Source organism: Talpa occidentalis, unplaced genomic scaffold (assembly GCF_014898055.3).
Source record: "Talpa occidentalis isolate TD23 unplaced genomic scaffold, MPIMG_talOcc4v2.1 talOcc4.3, whole genome shotgun sequence".
NCBI classification, from domain to species: domain Eukaryota; kingdom Metazoa; phylum Chordata; class Mammalia; order Eulipotyphla; family Talpidae; genus Talpa; species Talpa occidentalis.
Window position 1 is genome coordinate 115,922,468 of NW_023603184.1, and position 22,700 is coordinate 115,945,167.

Consider the following 22,700-nt stretch of genomic DNA (forward strand, 5'->3'; position numbering starts at 1 on the left):
ATTTTCTCATTTTCTTCAAAAATAATATGTAAGAAGCACATTTTTCTGTATTTTGCTTTTATTTTAACATGTCTTAGAGATCTCACTATATTAGTCAGTATACAGCTTTCTTATTCTTTTATTTTTTAGTAGCTGCATGATACTCCATTATATGGATATACCATGATTCATTTAACCAGTCCCCTATTGATGGGCTACTGGAGTTTTTCCTAGTCTTTTGTCATTATATACCGCCTTAATAATAACATCATACATATCACACTTTTTTTCATTCTGAGATGTATTTTCACATTTTAACATCTTCTATGTTAAGTTATATGTAACTTAAAATTGATGGCTTTTCATAGTTTAATTGGCAGTTGTATTTCATATATGTGTAGATTCCACTGTTGGATAGTTTTTCAGGAAAGGGATCACTACATAAAGGGAAAATGCATCTGTAGTTTCAATATACAAACAAATATATTTTAATCTAATGTGACCTTAAGCATTTATATGGTCATTTTTGTCATTTTATCCTGATGCGCCTACTGATCCATAAAGATGTGTCGGACTAAATCTTCTTGACTTTTTTCCTTTTCTATTAAGTGATAATCATTACCTATTTTCTGAGAAATTCTGTATGGAGATTCCTTAGATAGTGACTTTTAGGTAGTGACTTAAAATATATAGTATAATTGTGTCTGCGTTATTTCCCTAATGTTAATTTAGAAATAATGAAAAGTTTCATTTTTATTGTTCACATTCATTGTGAATTTCTTGTTTCTGGTGTCAGGATTTCAGGATGTTGTATTTGGTGGAAGTTTATAGATTGAAATGCCTTTTGTATAAAATTTGTTACCTTCTCAGAGGTTATTACTCTCTTATTCCCCTCAGGTCAAAATGTGGAGAAAGAGATGAATTATCCCCGAAGAGAATTAAAGTGGAGGTAAGAATAAATATCATATTTTCTTTTGCTGATACTTGCTTATTAATTGAATCTAAAATAAAAGTGTGATCCATAAACTTTATTAAAAAAAAGTGAATTATAGAATTTTTAAATACATAGAATTTGTTGCTTTGACGTATTTATAGTAATTTGAACTGAGGATACTAAGAATGTTTTTAGTAGAATGATGAGATTAATGTCCAATCACTTTATCAAAAGTTTATTTGTAAATTCTGTTTTACAGTTTTAATGTTCTAGTGATTAAAATATATCTCTTATAATCTTATTTAAGTCATTGGTCACCTTCTCAAATACATTCAGAGGAGCTAAAATTTAATTAACTTTATATTAAATATAAGAGAGAAATGATAATTTAGCTTGAAATTACAGAGACCTTACTGTAATTAAAATCTATTTTAGAGGATTATGGTTGAGATACTCTTGATTTGAGACCTATAGGTGGTAAGTGGAATTAAGCAAGGAAAATGTGCTTTTTATTAGCGCTCCCAGAACTATAGAATGGCTTCAGAACTACTACTGTTGCTTTGTTTGGATTGAACACATTTTTAAAGGCTAGTCTGCCAGTGGAGAAATTTGAAATTCTACTGATCCATGTTCCTCCTTTCTTTGTTCTGTTTTGTTTGTTTGTTTGTTTGGATGGGGGTGTGTGGATTGGTACTCTCTTAGCCACCCATTATTTAATTTCATAATGCTTTCAGTTAAAGCCAGTAAACTATGTTTGACTGCCCTAAATTTCCATTATCAAATTATTCTTAGCACCTGTGCTATCTATATGAAATAATCTTTCATATCAAAGCTGAAGTTACAAATACATAAATCCCTTTCTTGGCTAAATCTTTCCAATAGCTTTCTACTGTACATAGATTAAAATCTACACTTTTTCCTGAGGCATCTAAGACACTACATAATCTAACTATGGCTTGCATCTCTAACATTGTCTGCTAGTATATTTCCCATTCTTACTGTGACTCAGCTTCGCTCACCAACTTTCTCTTCCTGGAAAAAGCCAGACTCATTTGTGCCTTTGTACTCACTCTTTCCCTATCTAGAGCTTTTTCTTTCTTTTTTTCTTTCTTTTTTTTCTTTTTTGAAGATTTATTTATTTCTACATACAAGAACTGGGGTATAGGCTAGAGGCATGGGGGGGTGAGAGGATTCACCAGAGACAGAGTGGGGAGCAAAACAGGCAGATCTACTGAAATACACTGCTGAGGGGAGCAGCGGGTGAGACAGGAGAGGTCTGCTGTGCCATGTGGGTCAGCTCCCCAAATGTACCCATTTGCTTTATATTCAGTTTTGCACTTAAAGTGTGTTTGATGAAATAATGAATGATTATAGATAAGCATCTTTAACATTTCAAAACTTCAGCCTAAAGCAATGGTTCTCAAAGAAGAGAAGAATTTTGTTCAAAAAAAGGGGCACAAATTTAAAAAGTATGTTTATATATGCTTAGATTTACCTCTGTTAGCTGTGGATTAATGTTTAAGATGGGTTAAACTCAGATACCACTCAAAAATTTTGTTAGAATTATCTAAAAGAACATTGAAAAATGTTTTATAGATAGCTATTAGTATATTCTGCCACTGAAAGGGATGGAGATAATCATAGAAACTGCTCAGAAGACATTTGCCATTGGAGGATTTAAAGGAAAGAGGGTTATAAACCTACCCACTGGCCAGGAAAAATAGTTACTAGGCTAGAATTGACATCCTTATTTCTTTCTCATTGTTGCCCTCCATGTGATTATGATCACAGTGCTCTCTCATTTAAGTCCAGTTTTCCTTTTTGTGTTTAGCTTCAGTGGTCACTATTCAACAATGAAATTTGAGATTATGAATCTTCTGGACTGAGGAGCTGCTTTCCCTAAAGGTTTCATTCCAAGAGATGGGTTTTTCCAAAAGCCTCCCCAAATGATCAAGTGTCTTTTTTTTAATCTCATATATTCTAAGAATTAAAGATATAAAGTTTAATATCGCTGTTGTTTTCATGTCTAATATGCCCTATAGAAAGGAGTGCTATTTAAGGACAACACACAAAAAAGCTGTAGTTTTTATTTTTATTAGACTCTATTGGCAAGTCTTTTTTGACCTTTCAGTGACCCTAATATGAAATTTAAGCAAATTTGCTTTTTATATCCAACTACAGTATTCTTATTTTCTTTTCAGTAGCTCAGAGTGTTGGATGATAGCTTTAGATGTGACCCTTCTAGTCCATTAAATGTATTTCTCTAGAAATAATTGAATTGTAGCTCTATATCGTTAGTTTATTGTTTTATTAGATTTCACAAAACTATTTGAGCACTTCTGGATTTAAAATTAAGATAATTAGTGTTTCCTTTTTCTGTGAATAACAGCCCTAATCCTTCCTAAATGAAACTAAATGACTAATCAACCCCAAGCTTTTTTAAATAATTTTATAAACTCTATACTCCTGATTTTGTTTCCCAAAACTAAATAGGACAGTAGTTTAATAATTTTTGTTGGTTTGCTATTAAATTTGTTTTGGTTTCACATAGTTTTTGAAGCACTTATGTATTGCAGGCATCTTTTCAAAGCATGCATGTGTTTGCTATGCGTGCATGTATACCTACCCACACACGTGTAATACTTTGCAAAATATGCAATACTGTATATGTGGGCAATTTTGGCATAAATCCTTGTATAAATTCTAAGTGAAAGTTGAGATACAGGAGCTGAATGTTTGGTTTTGGAAGCTTATGTTGAGGTAGTTAATATTGGCTGTACAAGGTTACTACTCCTGTATGAAAACTTTTCACTAAGTATTAGTCTTCTATTTATATCTGTCTCCTTTGTGACTGTGAGGAGGGCGAGAGTTTCTGGCATTAGATAAGATTAGGGGAAACTCTATTGAAGAATTACCATTTGAGTTGGATTTTAAAAGAAAGGTAGAATTTCAGAAGGTAGGGAATTGTGGTGGTGGGCAGGGAGATATTACAAAGATAGACTAGCTTGGGCAAGAAAAAAGTGGGCATGTTTAGAGAACAGTGAGACCAGTTTGTCCAGAATATGTGACTGAAACAAAGAACTTTATAAGTAATACTAGAAAGATTTTAGAATTTTTTTGAACATGCTGTTTCTCTTATTTCATTTGAATCATTTATTTTGTGATTCTTAATTCTCTATTAGAATTAATATAATGATAAATTTGAGTTTAGCACATTGTAAATTCCTAATTGCTAGACCCAAATTAATGAGATCATTTATTCTTCTCTTTTTCATCTTTATTTTCCTCAACTCTTTGATAACACCAATGAGGAATCATGCCAAGTTACTTTTTTTTAATCTTAATAATTTTTACATTAAATGAAATATAATGTCCAGTATGTAAAATAGAAATGGCATGAAAATAATTAGACATGTAAGGGAAAGAAACATTTTCTTGTGTGCCATTATCAGTTCATTAGGATTCTCTAATAAAACCTAGTACTTTCTTAAAGCTTTTTAAAAACTTTTTTACTCAACGCTGTATTTTCCTGGTGTGTGTGGGAAAGGTGAACCCTTATCTGATTTTTTTAACCTGCAGTGCTCTTACTCAGCAATAGTTGTTCCCCCTTAAGACTCATTAGCTATTTTTTTAGTTATTTTTTGTTTGAGTCAGGATACACATTATATTGAAGTACTCAGGAGAATCTGTTGCCCTTAAATAGCACTCCTTTCTATAGGGCATATTAAACATGAAAACAACAGCGACATTAAACTTTATTTCTTTAATTCTTAGAATATATGAGATTAAAAAAAAGACATCCGATCATTTGGGGAGGCTTTTGGGAAAACCCATTTCTTGGAATGAAACCTTTAGGGAAAGCAGCTCATCAGTCCTGTATGATAGTAAATGAGGTCTGGAAAATATTTCCCAATCTAGGTGAATATTTGTCCACCAAGAATATAAAGACTTAACTAAAATGAAAATGGATTATGTTTATTTTCACTTTTGCTTTTTATCAGAGACACCCCCCCCCAAATCTAGCTTTATGGCATTTGTTAGAACTCCTTATTATTGAATCTATAATGTGCCTATCCCTCTTATATATTTGAAATTCATTATTATAAACTTTCTTATTTATTCTTTATGTAGGCTTTATGATTTTACAGCCAAGGAGAAACCCAGCCAGACTCGGTAAACTTGTCCAAGTTGCCACATTGCTATCTATTAACAAAGCTGGGGCCTAAGGTCTATGTCTGACTCCTAAACTTAAAGCAGTACTCCCATCCTGGTGCTAATGAGCATTCACAAAACTCCTTAGGTATGGAAAACACTACTGGGATTATACCTTTCCTCCTACTTGTATAGTATGAAGTCTTCCTCAGGACTGGGTGTCTTTGTAGAAGGGGGAAGAGAGGGGCAGTTGTCATTTTCTAATCTAATGAAGTTTAGCCAGTAAGTTTTGAATGGCAAATTACAAAATGTTTAAATATAAGACATTATTATTCGATATACTAATAGCTTAGAATGAGGAAAATCTGTTGGGGAGATAAAGAGTAAGTTTTAAAAATAAGCCTGACTTTCTTGTACTCTACCTGTGAGAAAGTTTTCGAGACAGTTTGACAGCTAGGTAAAGGAAATGAACAATCAAGAGCCAAAGTCGCTGTCACTCTTGTCATCCCCTCAATTTTTTTAAACATTAGTTTTAACTGGATTCAACTGATATGCTTTCATTTTGATTAAGAACATTATCATGTTCCAAAACAAACCCTGCCATTACCTCTAGTGTTATATTTTAATAGAGAGGAAGGCTAGGTGAAACAGCCACCACAACTGTGATGGTAACTTTGTGGACTGTTACCTATTCATGTCTCATCTCTAAGTTTTCTTTGTTCACTTAAATGGCTGGAGACTAGCAAAGAGATGGGAGGTGACAGCATTCTTGATCCTGTGTGGGCTGGGAGTGCAAAGCAATCAGAAATAACTGGATGAAAGAAATGAAGTTTGTTAATAGAGACCAGAACGTCAGAGAATTGGGGCTTGAAGAAGAAAAGACTTACAAGGAAACATCTGCTAGCAGTTCCAACAGGGTGGGAGTGAGAGATTGAGGAGCGGGGGAGGGAAGAGGGTCAGAATATCCTCCCACGCTGTTACTAAGCTTGTTGAAAAGAAAGCTGGTTTAATTAGATGTAGACTTTTCCCCTTGGATCAGAAAAACAGAAGCTTTACAATCTGCTATTCATATAGAAAGTGTGAGTAGAGAAAAGGAAAATGCACATGTGCAGCTGACAACATCTGCTGGAGCAAACCATTTTAAAGGGCTAAGCTGTGGCTTGAAGCAGCTAGCTGATACTTGGCAGAAAGGATGAAGAGTTACTAGGGTGGATACCAATGGGAGAAGAGTAATTAGGTCATGAATAGCATTCTACCCTAAATCTTTTATTTTCTTAGTGCTCAGATCCAGAGTCAAACCAGTTAGGAAACACTGTGATTAATGACAGCAGCCAAGAATATGACATGAAGATAAATTGCTCATAGCATGGTACAGCTGGTTCCTAGGAAAAAACCTTGAGAGACATATACAAAGGTCCTGCACCAAACATAATGTGGAAGAAAGCAGCTTCTTGGGAATGTTCTCACTCTTATTTCTCAGTCACATATTTTGGGTACCTCGAACCCACTTTCTATGTCACGAAGTGATAGCTGCCCAGTCCTGCAGCTTTTCATCCAGGGTGAGCTGTCAAAGACTATGAGAGAAAATCATAATGACTAGTATAACCAGATGCAGAGACCACTGGTTACTTAGATATTGTGATTTATTACTTATTGTGTGCTTTTATTTCTCATTAATGATGAAGCAGTGTCCATATTCCAGAAACTTTCACATGCAGAGTTTGAAACTTTACCTTCCAGCTTTTCAATATTTTCATAGTTAAGTAATCCTGACAATGGTGGCACCATTTATTTGTATAGGAAAGTGTTTTTTCCCCAAGATTTATCATTTGCGTTCCTTCATTTAACACTCAGAGATCTCCATTAGGACAGGTAAAGGAAATGGTTTCATCGCCCTTAAAAATTGGCAACTCTAGAAATAATGAGGTTAACTTTCCTGTCTGAGACCTCACATCTACTTCTGAAAATGAGAATATTAGATCCCCACTTTCTCCTTTGGTAATCCCCTTCAAAAACTATATTGAGATACTGGAGGTTCCAGATGGGCACACTGGATTCAAGGCTTGTTGATGAATTGGAACTCTCCAGTCTGGTTCTTCAGCCCTGATCTTGCCCTAGGCTCCAGAATCTGAGTACCTGTGTACTGAGCTTATCAATACGGACATCTCACCACTAGGTCTGTCTGGAAATGTCTCCAACTAAATTCATCAGCTTTCTACTCCCTCCTCAGACCTCTTGGTCCTGATTCCTTGTTTTAGTGACTATTATCACCAAATTCCCTGTTGCCAAAGCCATAGCTCAAGAATTCATGTATTTCTTTGGTATCTGCTGCTGTCCAGGGCCAGGCCACTGTTTTCTGCCTTCACCATAGCTTTCTTTTTTTTTTTTTTTTAATTTATTTATTTATTTATACAAGCATTGGGTACAGTCAGAATCGCGGTAGGGTGAGAGAATTCACCAGAGCCAGAGCTGGGAGCAGAGAAGGCAGAAGGACTGGAGTACACTGCTGAGGGGAGCAGCAGGCGGCAGGAGAAGTCTGCGCGCCATGTGGGACCCTCTGGTGGCCGGGGAGCAGCCGGGGATCGAACCGGCGCTGCAGGGCCTGTGGTCAGCTTCGCAACCCAGCGCTCAACCGCTGCGCCACCGGGGAGGCCCCACCATAGCTTTCTAACCATGTCACTGAGACCAACTTTGAACCTTGCCCCCCAACATATTATCTCCATTACATTCAGACTGGGCTTTCTGTAAAATGCAGATCTGATTTATTAGCCTCTTCCCTAAAACCTTCAGTGGCTTCTCTTTGTATTTAAGATAAAATCTTAAATTCTTAATCTGATTTCCAAGTCCTCACAGGATCTGGTCCTGTGTATTCTACTTTTCTTAACACTCCTCTTTCTCAGTAAATTTCCTATGTTAGCTACATTACTTTCCAGCTTCTCAAGTATATCTTATTTTTGCCTCTAGGCCTTTATATAAGCTCCTCTCTTTCCATGGAGAACCCTTATTTCAAGTCTCAGTGTACTCTTTGGGAAGTTTTCTTAATGTCATGTTCTCTGCTGTGCTCTGGATCTCTTTGTCCATTTACCTCTCTAGACTGCATTTGTTAGGAAGGCAGGATACTCATTGTTTCCTTAATTGTGTATTGGCTATAAAGTGTAGAACCTGTTAGGCGAGCAAGGTATTTTTGTTTCCCGATTTCCATTGTTCTTCATTTCCCCACCACTATAGTCAGTATTCTCTTGCTGGTTTTAATCTAAATGTCTACTTTACTCGTTCGCTAAGATACTTTGTAAATATCTGTAAGGTTTATTTTATTCTTCCAATCATAGAAATAAGTAAGTCACCTACAGCATTTATCTGTTTTACTCTGATTAAATCTAGTGGCTTTTGGGCAAGCTTAATAATGAACATTTATTGGGGAATTTCTGTGTGCCAAGCACTGTGTTTAGTGTTTCTCATGAATTTCTTGCTTCCTTGGAATGGTTCTAAAGTTAGCTGGGAACTGTTGTCATGCCTGTTTTACAGAGTAGGAAAAAGAGAGATAAAATAGTCTGTCCAGTATCACAGCAAATTAATAGTAGAAGTGAATTGTGAACTTAGCTCAAATCACAGAGTTGAAGTCAGATCAGCTTAAGAAAAACAGAGCTGGGGGCCACCCTGGTGGCGCAAGGGGTTAGGATACAACCTGTGAAGCTATCAGCAGCCACTGCAGCACGAGTTCTATCCCCAGCCAGAGAAGAGACCCACATGGCACAGCAGACCTCTCCTGACTTGCCCACTGCTCTCCTCAGCAGTGTATTCAGTCAATCTGACTGTTCTGTTCCCTACTCTGTCTCTGATGAATCCTCTCACCCTTCACACCTCTGGCCTATACCCCAGTTCTTGTATGCATAAGTAAATAAATCTTCATGAAAAAGAAAAACAGAGCTATAAGAAAAATGCTTCTATTTTCTGTTGAATTGTATTAAGGTAGCAGTAATGCTAGGGTTTTATGGTTTGAGCATAGACTTAGAGGCCAGTGTCTGTAGTTATAAAATGAGGGAAAATCAGGGTGGTTTGTTATGGGAATTAAATGAGGTAATTTACATAAACTATCAAGCATTGTCAGGAACTGGTATATTGTAGATACCTGCAAAATGATAGCTGCTTATACTGTTGTTTTCTAAGTCATCTACTAGCTTACCTCATTGAACTAGGAGAGTTTGCTAAAGAGAACATTGGGCTTTTTGGGCTAAACACTTAAAAGAAAAATGGAAAGACTAAGAAAAATAACACTTTATTCAGATTTAGATTGTATATGCTTGTATAAAACTCATTGTAGTTCCCTTAATGGTTATATTCCATGCATTTCTCTAAGCCCAGGGTCCTCAGTCTTGTAAGAACCTAGGAAGGTGGTCAGTTTCACTACTTTAAAAGTGCCCATTGTATATTAACTCACCATAAAGCTACATAAGACTAAGTTGTCAATTTTGTTTGCTCTTGACTAATTATTTCATGTCTTTGAATTTAAAAAGTAGCAAATTATTTAGGAAATGAATTTTGGTAGGTGAAGTATTTGAAAACATGCCATCTAAAGTAGAGAAGTAATTTTTTTTAAAGATTTGTTTGTTTATGCATACAAGAACTGGGTACAGGCCAGAGGTATGGGGGGTGGTGAGAGGATTCACCAGAGACAGAGTGGGGAACAGATTAGGCAGATTAACTGAAATACACTGCTGAGGGGAGCAGTGGGTGAGACAGGAGAGGTCTGTTGCACCTTGTGGGTTAGCTCCCTGGCCAGCCAGGGATCGAACTTGTGCAGTGCTGCAGTGGCTGTGGATAGCTTCATAGTGCTACGACTTAACCCCTTGCATGACCAGGGAGGCCCTGAGAAATAATTTTTTTAAAAGATACTGATGGAGAAAAATTTTTAAACCAGTTTTTTCAAACACAGTAGTAGAATACGTTGTTATTACATCTTTCTTCTGCTGTGCTGTTGTGAGAACATTGATTTTTAATGATGCACCCTGTGCTACAGATACAGAGCTTATCAACAAGGGGAGAAATGTTTGGAGGGTAATGACAGTTTCTGCAAGGAATCCACTAGTAGTTTAGTAAAGTAACTCCACTAGTAAAGTTACCAAAACCATACCATCATGGTTATCTAACATATTTGTCGATGTCAACTTCATGTGGAGTAATAAATGGTGGAAAAAATAAACCTTGAAAAAAAGTAATAGGTGGATAGGCACTAATATATCTATTTTTAAAGATTTATTTATTTATACAAGAACTGGGATACAGGTCAGAGGCACGGGAGGGTGAGAGAATTCATCAGAGACAAAGTGGGGAGCAGAACAGGCAGACGGACCAAAGACACTGCTGAGGGGAGCAGCGGGCGAGGCAGGAGACGTCTGCTGCGCCATATGGGTTGCTCCCTGGCCGGCTGGGAATAGAACCCGCACTGCAGAGACTGCAGATAGCTTCACAGCGGGGCGCGCAACCCGCTGAGCCACCGGGGAGGCCCAGCACTAATATATCTAAATTATAAAATGGGAATAATTTAAGTTGAAGTGTTCTCCAGGAAGTAGAGTATCCCAAATAGTCTCTCTTTAATTTAAAAATTTAGCAGATATAGATGTTATTATTTAGCAGTTATTAGATGCTGAAGGCATCTCTTTATCTCATTTGGTCTTCACAACTACCCTAATAGATGAATTCTCTTACTTTTATTTTTTATATAAGGAATCACAAGTCAGCTGGGATTATCAGGTAGCACTTTAAAGAAAATTAACTTTGGATCTTGACCTCATTACATACAACAATTCATAAATTCTAGATGGGTTAGAGAGTAAAATTTGAAGAACAAATAGCAAAATAAAACCTTTAGAAAAATCTAGAGGGTAGTTTTGAGTTCTTACCAAATATCTCTAGTATCTTTCTAAACCTTATGGTCATAGACGATATTGCAAAATTAAAGTATAAGTATATACAACTACCATATGCAAAATTTGAAATCTGTTTGAATATTAATACAAAAATATAAATTGATGAAATTAAGAAAACAACATCATGCAGTTTCGGCAAGGTAACTGTCATGTTGCTTACTTACGCGTTATCGCTAAACCAGTAAAGGCCCTTGGGGAAAATATGTGAAAGACACAAACGTGTTCATCCCTTTGCAATTATTTTATTTCTGGGATTCTGTGTATTGGATAACCCACACTGTGGGAAATGGTATTTCCACTAAAATATTTTGTAATGTTTTTTCTTAATACCAAAAATAAGGAAAAGAATTAAATATCCAGTAAAAAGATAGTGGTTAAATAGTTGAACCACTAGATAAAATGTTACATGAAATGTTAGATAACTGTTATCAATGATCATGAAGTCTGCATTCCAATGTAAAACACTGGAAGTATGATCTTTTAATTCTGCATTAGCCTTTTTACTGAGGCTTCAACCATAGAAATAAAGTAATTGTACCATAAAAGACAATAATGAAAGACATAAAAGACAATTATTTCCATAACAGGAAATAATGCACATTAAAATCTTAATTGTAATTAAGGTGTTTGACTTTATTTTCTAATTTTTTGGTAGTGTGATTATTTAATTTATAAACTCTAAGTAAAAGCGTATTCTTTGACCAACAGGATGGGTTTCCAGATTTTCAGGACTCTGTGCAAACTCTCTTCCAGCAGGCTAAAGCTAAGAGTGAAGAACTCGCTGCTCTTAGTGCTCAGGTAACCAGTTAGTATTTCATAATGTCTGTAGGTTTAAAAATAAATGGCTGCTTCAACTGGCATCAGTTTTTAAATATTCAAGAACTAAATTTATCTCTGGTTGTTTTAAAATATCTGAACCTCAGATATATCAATAAGATAGCAATAACAACTTGGTTTGATTTGGTTTATTTATGAGAAGAGTCTGATATAGTACAGCTTCTTTCTTCTTTATAGGAAGTAAGCAGATTCTGTAATTATGAAAACTCAAACAAGTAATTTGTTAGCAGAAAAACAGCCATGTTGATTATAACTGTGTAATACAACTCTGAGATAAAACTGTCCTGGTTCTCAATAAAATATTAATTGTCAGCATTGTGACTGTTGTTAAATCATTTCAGTTCATGTATAATGAAAAATAAATTATGTAGCTTCATTCAGGTACTTTTGCTATCAAGGTAATTGTGTACACTGAAATTAACATTTTTAAAAATCATTTTTGCAAGCATCACCTTTAAGAAAGCACCGTAAGTTTTATGTTGTTGATTGTCTCCTTAGCGATTGCTTGTGGTCAAATTTAGTAGTGTCAACTTTTGTTTCATCGTGTTCAGAGAATACAGACTACATTTACTCTTCAAAAATCTTTCTGAAATGGTAACAATTAATTAGTAACAAGTTAAGTGAATTGACGTGATGGTTCCTTTGTTCTGGTGTAGTTTATTCAGAAAATCAAGCTTATATTCTATTCTATGAGTTAATTTCACATATTGATATTTACTATTGTGAATCAGAATTTCTTGTAATGAATTTCTTATACTACTCTTTTATATAGCATGGTAGTGATTCATGTCTGCATTCTGACTATTATCTCCTTGGCAAAATAACATAAATACACTGCTTTGAATATCCATATAAGTAATGTAGAGCAGTGCATAAAGATGGGATTTAAAAACACATGCAGTGATAAATGAATATGTCAGCCAACTAATTGTGTATTTTAAAACATGTCTTTTTATGATTGGTTGGCAAATACTGCAGTTTCATTTCGTGATGAAGGTGAAGATCCTCCTTGGCACTGATGTTTTTCTGCATAATTTGCATTGTTTAGTTTTAGTGGGAGGTGTGTTTGTCTTGTTCTTCTAGACAGCCGTTTTACACCTTTTCTCCCCCAAACATACTGTCATCATATCAGAGTCTGTGTAGTGCCAAATCCTAAAATAAAAATGCCAAGATTTCACCCTATGTGTTAGAAGCACTTTATAGCAGATGTTGCTGTTGCTCTGAGGTTCCTTTTTTTAAAAAAAAGTCTTTTAAAGCACTCAGTACCTTGGAAAACAAAGCAAAGGTTATTTTGCTTTTGAGCTGAAATTAAATACTCTTCATAGGATGGAGCAGAATGGTTTTTTCTTTTGTATAAAATCCAGCATTTTTTGTTTTAACATGATGATATAGACATCTATGCATATTTATGGAACGTGTATAACACATGAAGTGTGAACTAATTTTAATGAATACTAAATATATTGCTGGAGTCTGAAATTGGCATCTTTAAGCCATTAAAAAATCTAGAATATTTTAGTTACTGATTTTATTTTTGCTTTACTTACTAGCAGCCTGAAAAGGTGATGGCAAAGCAGATGGAGTTCCTTTGCACCCAAACTGGTTATGAGAGACTGCAGCATACTGAAAGAAGACTGTCTGCAGGACTTTACAGGCAGAGCTCGGAAGAGCACAGCCCTAATGGCTTGACTTCTGATAACTCTGATGGTCAAGGTACATATCTTTACAATGACTGCATCTTCTCAGCCTACTACTATGTGTACTTCAAAGAGAAAAAAAAAAAGTACTGATTTTTAAATCTCATATTTTGTAGAGATTATTTCATAAGTTCCCTATCAAAATTAATTTTCAAATTATACTTTTTTTCTAAGGAAAGAATTCATCCTGCAGATTTAATTTGAGAAACTTTTCTTTTAAACTTGTTACTCGTAAACAGTAGCTGGTGCCTGTTATTGGCATGCCTTCTGTAAAGGCTCGCTAGGAATGGGAGATGGAAATAGTACAGGTCATTTTCCCCAAAGGAATGGATTCCATGGGAAATACTGTTTTACATCCTTGCTAGTGTTTTGACAGTCTAGGATTTCCCCCCTACATTGTAGTCACCATAACACTCCCACCACTGAAATGCCAGTGGTCTTCCACCAAAGTCCATTGTAGTGACCCTCACCCCAACAGCTTTCCTTCTCCATACCCCCCTCCTCCACTGAAAGCTGCAGATCAACATTGCATATTTTTTTAGACTTCAAAAACAGATTTGTATGTGAAATTTGTAACATTTGGTTCCTAAGAGAATATGGTAACTGCTTCTGAAGTATTATGACAGAGAATAGCGATTTGAAGAGACAATTTAAGAATGGAGAGACTCAAAAAAGTTTTGACTTGTTTCAGGGTTTACATTGGCCTACAGTCTCTATGAAAACATTTTGTGATGTATACTTAGAAATTTTTTCTCTTAAACTCTTTAAAATTTTAAAAGAAACAACATCTCTTTTTTCTAAAATATTATAGACACTTTCTAATTGAGGTCTTGTTTAACTCCTCCACTCATGCTTAAACAGTTCAGACTCAATCAAAGGCATTAACGAAAGATTTGATGAGTCTCTAAGTTTTGACACCAGAATAATTTAGTGTGGGGCAGCAGTCTACTAAGTGAGGTGGATTTATGTCTATGGCAGAATATAGTTTGGTATATAAAGCAGTTTTTCCCCATATCTGTGCTAACTATTTTTCCATGGAATTGTCAGAGGATTTTTTTGCTTGTTGTTTTTAAATAATAGGCATTTGACTTGAAGCCATCTTTGTCTCTCTAGTGTTTGTTATTATGTGGTTAATGACATGCCTTGGGGAAATGGTTGCACTAGTAAGAAAGCCTTACAGAGGGGCCTGTATTATATGCCAAAGTTGGAGAGCTTACTGGAAACTCGGTCTTTTGTTTAATTCATGTTTAGCTCTTTAAAAAATGTCCTGGAAGAATTTCCTCCTAAATTAAAATAATAAAAAAAAAATATTTTCCAGCCATCATTTAAATTATTCAATGTGTATTTATCCTCATCACTCCTTTGTAAGGAATGATTAGACAGTGTATGAAAATTTATTTTGAGAGAAAACATGGGTGTTTTTAATGTTGTTCATATTTGGTTTTATTTTTCCTTTTCATTAGGAGAAAGACCTTTGAATCTCCGAATGTCTAACTTACAGAACAGACAACCCCATCATTTTGTGGTAGATGGGGAGCTGAATAGACTGTACTCCAGTGAGGCAAAGTCCCACTCATCAGGTGAGGATGTAGGATAGGATAAGAGAGTGACACTTGAATAAAGTATCTTTAAATTTTCTTCTCCTGCCTCCCCACAACCCCTCTGCCCCCAAGAAAAAGAAAATTCTGTACCAACAATGTTACTAGTCAGTTTTTCTCCCCTTGGAAATGCTAGATTGGTCTAATAATAACCAGGCATTTTGAGAACATGATATTCCAGAGAACTGACAGGAAAAACTTGTGAAGGTTGAGATTATTTCGATTAACTTGCCCAAAATGGTGGCTTTTACAAAAAAATTTTAAACAAAATTATCTAGTTTGACTTGTATAATTGCTTTTTTCTGGCCTTCATAATTTGAAATTGATGGGTTACCTGTTTGCCCTCATGCTATGAAAATGTCACATACCAAAATCTAAACTCTTTATGCGTGTGCATTTTGAGGATGGTACTAATATTTCGCAAATAAACTGAACTCCACAAAAGGAGAAGCTGTCCCTTATTATAGTTAGATGTTTATGTTTTTACTCAAGTAAAATGAATTAGACAAACTATGAGATAAGCACCATTACATGACTAAGAAAGTCACTAAAACAGAGCCTGGTGATTCTCCCCTGGAAATGGCATCATATTTAAGGATAATGCTCCACAGCAACAATAGTCTTAGTATCTTTTAGTCTTTGATTTGAAGAAACTCTAGTAATCACTTGACCAAGTCACTAATTTTATAGATGAGAAAACTGAGACCAGAAATATTCTAAGTCTGTGAGAAAAGTAGTTTTACAAGTATTAGAATTAAATCTGATTTTATACTTTTTATTTATAAAGAGTGAATTACAAAGAGTTATCAAGACAGTTTATGTCTTTCAGTTTCATGCTTCTACTAGCAGATGCTAAAAAGGCCAAAGTCCGAAATATGCTGTGCCTTGACTTAGTATGCTATTGTATACATAATTCTAGCCACTTTAAAAATACCAAAGAGAGGCTGGGAAATTGAAATTGTACTAAAGATCACATCCTGGTCACATTTTCTACAACATGAAAAAGGGTTTTGGTGTTTGGTTTTTTTTTTTAAACTATTTTGATAATAAACCCAGCATTTTCTATCAGTTCACAGAATTGATAGTCCTTTGAAAAGCTCTGTAAATGAAGTACATTGGTCATTTGTGTTCTATCATGGGACCACACTTTGTAGCTCAGTTACATAGTAGTATAGTTGAAGTAGGATTGTATGTAGAACAGAGGAAATCCTGAGAGGCCCTTTTTTCTTTTCTTTTTCTAAATTGCATAGAAATAATATAGATTCCATGCAGAACAAAATTGGGCCCAGATCTCAGCACTGAAATTTGACTGAGTTACTTAACTGTCTCAATGCTCATTTGCTTCATCTTCATCTGTAAAATAGAAATTTCTAAAATATATAGTAGTTGGTAGTTATGAAGATTAAACAAGTTGACATGTGTGAGTGTAGGACAACTGATAAACGAAAATAAATAGTAGTTATTTATTAATTTTCTTAAGCAGAATTTAAAATCCCACTTCTATATAAAGAGGGTGAATTCATAGATTGAACTGCCTAATTTTAGACAAGTAGTATCAATTACCTTTCTAAAATCCTTTTCAAAGTGTGTGTGTGTGCACATGCAAACAAATGCACGTGTTGTGTGTGTGTCCTCCAGTACTAGTATTTCATATAATCATTGCATTTTCTTGTCATTCTGCAGTGTTTGTGAGGTTAAAATAACTACACATGTAATTCCAAGGGATGATTTCCAATGAAAGTAAAGTCTTCATTTTTTCATACCTGTTTCTCCCACATTAATATTTAATGACTGGAGAAACCTTTAAAATAGTTCCATGTTTTACCTGGAAAAACATGGAAGATGTTTTTCTATTTCTTTATTGATAGTATTTTAGGCAGTAATTCTGTGTAGATAAAGCTCCAGTTTTGTTTTATATATTTTGTTGGACCAAACATTAAACACTACTTTATATGCAAAGTAGTTCACATGCATTTCATGATTTAACTTTCACCCCATATGTGATACTATGTCCACTTTAGTTGAAGACACTAAAGGTTTTGAGAGGGCTGTAACTTACCCACAGATGAATACAGGTGGTAACTGGCAGAGATGGAATTTAAATCCATAATCCAGGCTCTTAATCATAACTTGAACATAAAATCTTTATATGGAATTATAGAATTGTGAGTAATTAGTACTGTTAGTTGTGGAGTATGGGAGTTTGTTTTATAAGTTTGAGTTTCTTTTTTTGTAAATCATTGATTTAAATATCAATACAATTTGTGTTTCCATTTTATGCAGAGAGCCTTGGCATTTTAAAAGACTACCCTCACTCAGCTTTTACTTTGGAAAAGAAAGTCATCAAAACAGAGCCTGAAGATTCAAGATAGCTGTTATTCGCCCACTATTCTCTGGAAATGGCATCAGATTTAAGGATAATGCTCCATCATAGATATAAGCCTTAATAACCAATGTTGCCTCATTCAGCTCAAACAGATTTCATAGCCAAAGCGTAAGGACTGATACAATAGTCTGTGGAAACCAGGAAAACAAAACAGCAGCCACAAAATAGAAGAGTGAGAGATTGTTGCAATCTATAACAGAAATATTGATCCATTCACATTCCTGTGTAAATCGTTCCATGTGGAAAGGCTTACAAATTAATATTGTAAGCATTCATTATTTAAGAATGTACAATGTATTTGTGTAATTTATAGAAGTTAAAAGCTCGATGTTGAGACCTGTTTGGTCCAGACGCAGATACAATTTATTTTACTTGAAATTTTGTTGTCTACTTACCTGTATTTAGCGTGAATATACGTCAGCGTTTAGAATCTTTGCAGTCATAAAAAAGAAAGTTTAAGTAATGTAGTTATCGGCAAGGTTGCAATGACTGGAAAAATGAATAGCAAATAACTCAATTTATACCAAGGAAAATGTGGATTTGATATTTGATAAAACTGAATTTATAGGAAATGTGTCCTTTCTAATAGTAAAATGTTTTACTGACTTAATCAGTGAAGACATTTACACAATTAAATAGTGGAGTAAAGTTAAAAAGAATGAGCAATAGAGCAGAAAATCTCTGCTGCTGTTGATATGGGTTGTTGTAGGATAGCTCCGCAAAAGTAACAAAACAAGGAAAATATTACGTGGACAGAGAACTTGAAACAAATGGATTGATGTGTAAAAGTTTTGACTTTAACATTGCTACTTCAGAATGTGTTAAATAGGTTAAGACATAGTAAGTTTACCCTAAATGTGATAAGGATGGTGACTGTTAAAAAAGGCTATAATATTTAATAGAGTAAGAACCGTTTTATATCCAGAAATTCCTCTCCACGTACTGGAGTCAGAGAGACTAAATAGTTCTCCCTGGGGAATATCTTCCCACCTGAACCATCACAAGTGTGGACAATCACTACATCCACATTTGTAGGCATATTTCTGTGGCGGTTTAGTTCACACCTGTAGTCATTATTTATTTTACAATTTAATTTTTGTACACCTTCCAGATTTGTGAATGCAGGTTTTTTTTTTTTTTGGAATTCATGTTAACTTGAAAGTATGTTTTTAATTCCCCCTATTTAATCATAGGCTGCGTGCATATAAATGAGGGTGTGCATAAATGTTAGTAATGTACTTGTTTACAAGAATTTTACATGGGAATTCACAGTGGGGAAAAAAAAGCAAATACTACTTCTGTCAACATACATTTCTGCTGTTGGAGAAGATATTTGAGACCTTTACCTACTTTTCTCCAGATTAATTTAAACCCAGATATTGCCAAGAACAGCATATTGACTTGGAAAATGAGGGGGGTTTTTTGTTTGTGTTCAGTTCTGCTCTAGTTTATAACTGTAAAAATATTAAGTCAAACCTATTATACTACAATTCATCAGCCAAATACTAGATGAAATGTCTGCACTGTAGTCTCTGATCACTGTCACTTATATAATTGCTTTTTCATTTTGATTTGTAGAATAGCTTTACAGTAGAAACATCAGTAAACAACTTTTATACTATTAAAAGGCTTTTCCCCTTCCTAAATTAAATGTTTTAATTGTATTATAGTGTTTTGCCCACTGAAGAAGCTTTTTATGGACCTTGCAACGTTGTTGCTTGTTTGAGGTTGTTTATTGTGGTTGTTTTGTTCACTGTGTGTAGAAATAGTATGAGTACGATTTAAATAGATTGTTCAGTTTTTAATATTAGCCATAGAACTGGTTAGTATATCAGTAGTTTCATGAAACGTTTCTTGTATTCTAATCTATTTTGAGAAATTTTGTGGGTTTTTTTAAATTGTGTCTTACAGTTCAAGTTTGTAGATTTTAAGAAGCAACAGTTTTTAAAGATATGGTAATCTGCCAATTAATATTTATCCATCTTTCATGACCCCACAAACTGCATCTTTAAATCCATAAATAAGTTTCCTTAGGTATCATACTTTTCTGGTCTTTCAAACTTAGTGATGGGGGAAAGAAAGCACAAGAAAAATTTCAGTAGAATACAGTTTTTATTTTGTAAACACTAATGTATTAAACTTGCTATACATTGAAGCAAATAATATATATTTTTATTTGAATTGTATATATGATTGGATGTTATAACTAGTTGATTTTTTTCATTGTGTTAGAGGTATTTTCACTGAACAAGGTCAATTGGTTACCTCAGTATTACAGCCAATATAGTCCAAGGGACCATTTTCCCCAAGTCTGTGTTGTACTTTATTATGTGAAGTCTGCGTTTCTGTGACTCTTTAAGCTGTTGGTGAGGTGGGACGAGTACACTTGCTTTCTGTGGCAATAAAAGATTTTCTGTGCCTCACACATTTATGTTTATAGAACTTTCTGCATAACACTTTCCACAGTAGGTAACACTAGCCTACTCTGCCTCCCCTCTGTGTCTGAATTGGACTTGGGTGTCAGGGTCCAGAGTCTTATGTCAAAACTTAACACTACCATCAGCTACCTTCATTTCTAGAAAGTTATTTGGCAGGCAGATAAGGTGCTCAGTTGATTTTGTTTTGTCTGAGAAGAAGTTTGGGTTACATTATTTTTCTTATGAAAAGTTTCAAGATGTTTAAAATCTACCCACCATATCTAACCAATTAAATTAAGAAGGAGGGGGGCATTAGGGTTTTATGAAACACTAGTATTTGTAAAGTTAATGTGACTTGTTCTAAGTATTACAAGCTAATTATCTGAAATTGTGTTAATGTATGGTAAAAATCAATGAAGCTTTGTGGGCGAAGTTTGAATTGATGAAGAGCTTTACCTTGCACAGCTCTGTGCTAGGTGCTGGGGTGAAGACCACAGAAGAAATAGGAACTGTAATCTTGCCCTTTGGGAACTCAGAACCCAACTGACTGGAAACTGATATCACTCAGATAAAATACAAAGTTTAGTGTGTTACTGGGAATGAGTTGTGTGTTCAGTACCATTATGTTAGTAAGCAGTTTATGCATGAAAGAAAGCCATTTGATGTGTTTTAGATCAGCCAGAACTGGAACAGTTAACAGGTGCGATGTGATATAAAGCTATAGTGATGAGGCCACTTTTTTTTTAATTGCAATTTTATTCTGAAGCTGAGTATCAGATCTACTTGCCAGCATTATAATTCATTTAATAGTTCCATTGAACCTTTGGGTGGGGGGAGGTACGTTAGGGGATGTGATTTTTGCTGTTACTAAAATCACTTGGGTAAGAAAGCTTTAGGATTTGGTGATTCTGAGATTTCCAGCACCTTGTATACAAGTATAGATGACCATACTTAAGACTTCAACTTAAATAAGCATGGGAGGAATTTCCTAACATGGTCTGCTCAGTTGGCTACTCAAAAAATTGAATATATTATTGGCACAATACCCATTTTGCTTGTTACTTCACGTAATACTACACTCAATCTTCACAAGAAAAATAACCAAAGTTTAATGAAACTAGGTCTTTTACAGAAAATGAATTCAGTTAGTAAATAGCTGAAGTTAAAGTTGAGGAAACTTTTGTGTTTGTAGCAACTCGAAGCATATGACTGAAGTTGCTGTTTAAAATCATCTTATGGTCCAGCTGTGCATGGGTGGTGATTCAGGGAATCTAAGCTTTTTTATTGTTTATAATCTGTGGGTGTCTTCATAAGTGAGATTCCCAAGTGGATCTCCAAAGTTAATAAAAGAATGATCCAATGTCTGGAAATGTATTTTTATTGCAAATATGTTTAATCTCAAAAACCTTACCATTAACTTTCCCTACTGACCCTCTAAGGTGATCCTAATTTTTATAGAAGTGATCAAAAGTTAAGCATTTGGGCTAGGGTTTTTCTTTTTGAGTATGCAATAAAGTGTTAACACCTCTGGCCAGTTTCGGTTTGTACTAACCTATGAAAAAAATTTTGAACACTGAAGATTTTTTTTTTGCCAAAAAAAGCTATTCAGAACTTTTTCAAGTTCATGATTTATTAAAGTTATAATCCAGAAATACACCATATTTAAATTAAAAATAATAAGTTTAGCAAATTTTAATAACCACCTTTAAGGAATTATGAGTAAATGATAGGTTCCATTTACAAAAATGGTTAATTACACTCCTTTATTCTTTCACATTCTTCCTGTCTTTTAGGGCCACAGAAATTTTTAAATATTAATATGCTATGGAATTCTGGGTCTCCTGATCATGTTTACATGGTTACCATTCCCAAGGTTATTCTTCTGACAATTAAATCATTTACTTTCAAATAATCCAATAATTAAAGGGCTAGTCTTTACCAGTTAATCTTCAATTAAAGAAATTTCTTAGGACATTTTTGTAGCAACTGGAACAAGGAACATCGGAAATGAATCACGTAAAATACTAGTTTGATTTCAACATCCATATGAAATATTTGGTTATCCGTTGTCCACTTTATTCTTAATTGCCTGATTACAGAAACTTCAGTGAGAAATTGCCTTTGTTTAATTTTTACTTGGTTACACAGTTGCCTTCTCTTTTAAAGTTTTTCACTGTGACTTCTCAAAAGCATTGACTTCTTCACAGACTAAGAGAAATAAGAGTTAATTTGAATGTTACCATCAAACAATGTTGCAAAGTATAACTTAATTATGCAGTAACCCTGGTTCAAGATGGTAGTACCACACAAACACAAAAATCAGCCCAAGATTTCTTCTCATCAATTTAATAAGAGTGGCAAATTTTGCAAATTTCCAGGTAGTTCAAACAATTTGGTAATCAACCCAGGCTAGTTTTGCTGTGGGTGAGCACCAATGACGGCATAAGTTAGATTGTGCTTCATGTTTACACATTCTGAAACCTTGTGAGTCATCTTTGCATTGAAAGTTTGCACCTCATAAATTTATGTTTAAAGTGCCATGTTCAACACCCACGCACAGGTCTAAGCAAGTAAGGCCATTTTCTTATAACTGTCACAGACACCCTCTGCTGACAGGTCACTTATGCTCAAGTATGTAGGAAGATAAGTAGTGCATATGTAGGTGGAATCTTACTGTAACTAGCTCAGCAGAGGCATTTTATAATTTTCTGAGATGACCTACCATCCTTAACTGTTAAACCCAACATCTGTGGTCTAGCCCCAAACTCTGCTA

The 22,700-nt window shown here is 34.7% G+C and overlaps 1 protein-coding gene across 3 annotated transcripts in view; it reads left to right on the forward strand.

Annotated features, from left to right (window-relative positions):
* NAB1 (NGFI-A binding protein 1) overlaps positions 1-19,935 on the forward strand; it is a 41,931-nt gene extending 21,996 nt beyond the window's left edge. For 2 of the 3 annotated variants that reach the window (XM_037523721.2, XM_054699938.1), the window contains exons 4-8: positions 877-928; positions 11,701-11,790; positions 13,380-13,542; positions 14,990-15,106; positions 17,408-19,935. In XM_037523721.2, coding sequence (XP_037379618.1) covers positions 877-928; positions 11,701-11,790; positions 13,380-13,542; positions 14,990-15,106; positions 17,408-17,496 — 511 coding nt within the window. In that variant the 3' untranslated portion in view covers positions 17,497-19,935. The remainder of the gene's footprint in view (positions 1-876; positions 929-11,700; positions 11,791-13,379; positions 13,543-14,989; positions 15,107-17,407) is intronic. The other variant, XM_037523720.2, reaches the window with a different exon arrangement.
* The last annotated feature ends 2,765 nt before the right edge of the window (positions 19,936-22,700 follow it).